At 41.2% G+C, this 2,505-nt stretch overlaps 1 protein-coding gene across 4 annotated transcripts in view; it reads right to left on the bottom strand.

Moving 5' to 3' along the window:
* Positions 1-2,505, bottom strand: part of nfat5b (nuclear factor of activated T cells 5b) — a 35,639-nt gene that overhangs the window by 7,828 nt on the left and 25,306 nt on the right. For all 4 annotated transcript variants that reach the window (XM_010791523.1, XM_010791525.1, XM_010791527.1 and 1 more), the window contains exons 4-6: positions 1,804-1,990; positions 766-956; positions 392-564 (exon numbers count right to left, since the gene is read on the bottom strand). In XM_010791523.1, the coding sequence (XP_010789825.1) occupies positions 392-564; positions 766-956; positions 1,804-1,990 (551 nt within the window). The remainder of the gene's footprint in view (positions 1-391; positions 565-765; positions 957-1,803; positions 1,991-2,505) is intronic.

Below are 2,505 nucleotides of genomic sequence, written 5' to 3'. Positions count from 1 at the left end.
CCTCCGCTTCGCGTCGGGCCGAACCACGCCCCTTAGCTGTGATATAATGAGCATATACCACGGCCTGTCGTGAGCTATTGCTTAAACATAACACTCGACTCTGAGGGGATCTGTCCACACTCTCCTCAAATGTGGTCCTAAAAAGACGAATTATCCTGACCCCGGGCAGGATTCAGATTCGGAAACAGGACCTCTTCTGTTTTGAAAAGGTCAGCCTTTAATAATTAACATCATAGGCTGAGATATTATAAACAGAAGATTACAGACACACATTGATTACAGGTCAGCTGTCTATTTAGCCTCTTCCTTCAAGTGAAACAGTTCTTATACCTTTATTTATAACAGCATTAACAGCATTTCCAGAGAGAGAAATATAAGGGGACAGACTTACTACACAGGATTGGAGAAGAAGGGGTCTGCAGAGTGAGCACTGATCCATCTGCACGGGGGATGTTGACCCGAAACACCAGCCGTGCACGTGTACTCTTTTTCTTTGATCCCGCAACACCAATGCGAGCCTCGACATCAGCGTTACGGAGCTTCAAGATCCCAACACAGTCCACCCTGCACAGAGACGCCATGTTTGTTTAAACAACTTGAAAGTGTGTCATAAGAAAATGATTTGCCTGATTATGCAGTTGCTTTATTAAGCAATTGGTTTGAATTATATATGAAGGGCACAAACAAAGAACACTTTATTTGTTGAATAATTTATTAAAAGAAGAAGAAAACAACCCACTTTTAATGTAAAAGAAAATGGCTTACGCTAGTTTCATGTTGGTGCTTGGATCCAGGGACACCTCGATGACAGTGGTGCCATCGATGTCCACCTCTTTGCAGGCGGTAGTGTTGCGGCCGGTCACCCTGCACGCTTGGTAAAAACCATGAGGCTTAACGCGCCCGGTGTCATTACCCACAAACACCTGCAAAACCACTGGCTCATTCACTCCCTCCAGCTGTATGAGGAACAACAAAAGACAACACAAGTTGAAATTATAGGACCATCAAACGTTTCACACAGATGATTCTCTGCCTGTCCAGCAAATGCACCCAGAGTGCATTTATACATTTAGCAATTCAGCCTCTTGTGTCCTGTATTCTCAGTTTGTTTACCAGCTTACCCTCTTGTGCAATCGAGTCAGCCTTTTAAAAGCAGACATGTGTTTGTTACCTTCTGATGTTACCTTGTCTGACCATTATATTATTACATCAGGATCCTTTTGCTCTTCACAAGCCCTGACAGTATAAACAGTAACTTGTTCAGTAGCACCCACAATGCTCTGGCCCCAAAATCATCTCCAAATCACCTCAGGATACAACAAACTGACATTAATAATAATCAAATAATATATATACAAAATATAACGAGTTAATTGCCATAAAGCTTTTGTAGAAACACCTTACACCACAACTCAAAAGTAATGCAGGTGGTAGTCCAAGAGAAACATGAAGTATATGTTTAATGTTTGGAACAGGACCCACTTCTCTCTACTTATATAGTCCAAAATTTACGAGCAATTTATATTACCAGTGTCCATTTGGGCTGGAAATGAAACGTGATTAGGTCTTCCCTATTGAGCATATTAGTCTCCAGAAAAAGACTCTTTTACAGTTGTTTTTACAATGTGACCTTAACTATTCTACCATGAGCATATTCAACCTTTTTATTGCCCCACTGCTATGGCTCTTAAAATAGCAAATCTTTCAGGAACATATTTCAAAGCCCCTGGCATTACCCCAACCATTAACCTTAAGTAAAGGCATTGACTACAGAGTTCATTTTGGAGGCTGTTTCAAGGTTACCTTAATAGTAGGGAAGCCCTGCTGAGTGCGGTCCTTCACGGACCCTCTGCTGCCTTCAGTCAGATATCGAGCTCGGTGCTGAGTCTCCGGCTGCACAACGATCTTCAGCTCCTTCCCCTCACTCTTCTGTGGGAATTGCATCGACAGCGCCCCTCCTTTGTGGTGAGTTGTCTGAGGATCATCAGAGCTGCAATAAAGATTCGGTTTGAAAGAGACACCAGCAGATTACTCCTAATTCTAACATATTAAATACATTTTATTTTAATTAGTGCAACCGGGGGTAGTCTGGGCTCATTTGCACCCTTTAAGTTTATTTATTTATTTGTATTATATATACTATTTTGTATGTTCTTTCCCACTGTGACTATGTATGTCATTAAGTATGGTATTCCTGTCATGCTATGTTTTTTCTTTATTATTTCTTGTTGGCTGTTCTGTTTGTCTTCTATGTTGAAAAAGAGAAGCATGATTTCCACCCCAAAGAAGTCTGTACTATTGATTACACTTGTATGCTTCTTCTCAATAAACATATTTGAAACAATTAGTGCAACCTGGCTGGCATCTTCAAATTTTGTGGTGGAAGATGTTTAGGATGAATGCAACTTACATATGTCCCTATTTATTCAAGAAACCCCACCCCCTCCAGCCCCCAAGATGCTTTGAGCATCAGCCAGGCATTATTCAATGCCCATCTCTTAAAGC

Source organism: Notothenia coriiceps, unplaced genomic scaffold, assembly GCF_000735185.1.
Source record: "Notothenia coriiceps isolate Sejong01 unplaced genomic scaffold, NC01 NC01_scaffold00035484, whole genome shotgun sequence".
NCBI lineage: Eukaryota > Metazoa > Chordata > Actinopteri > Perciformes > Nototheniidae > Notothenia > Notothenia coriiceps.
This window is presented reverse-complemented; position numbering and strand designations above follow the sequence as displayed.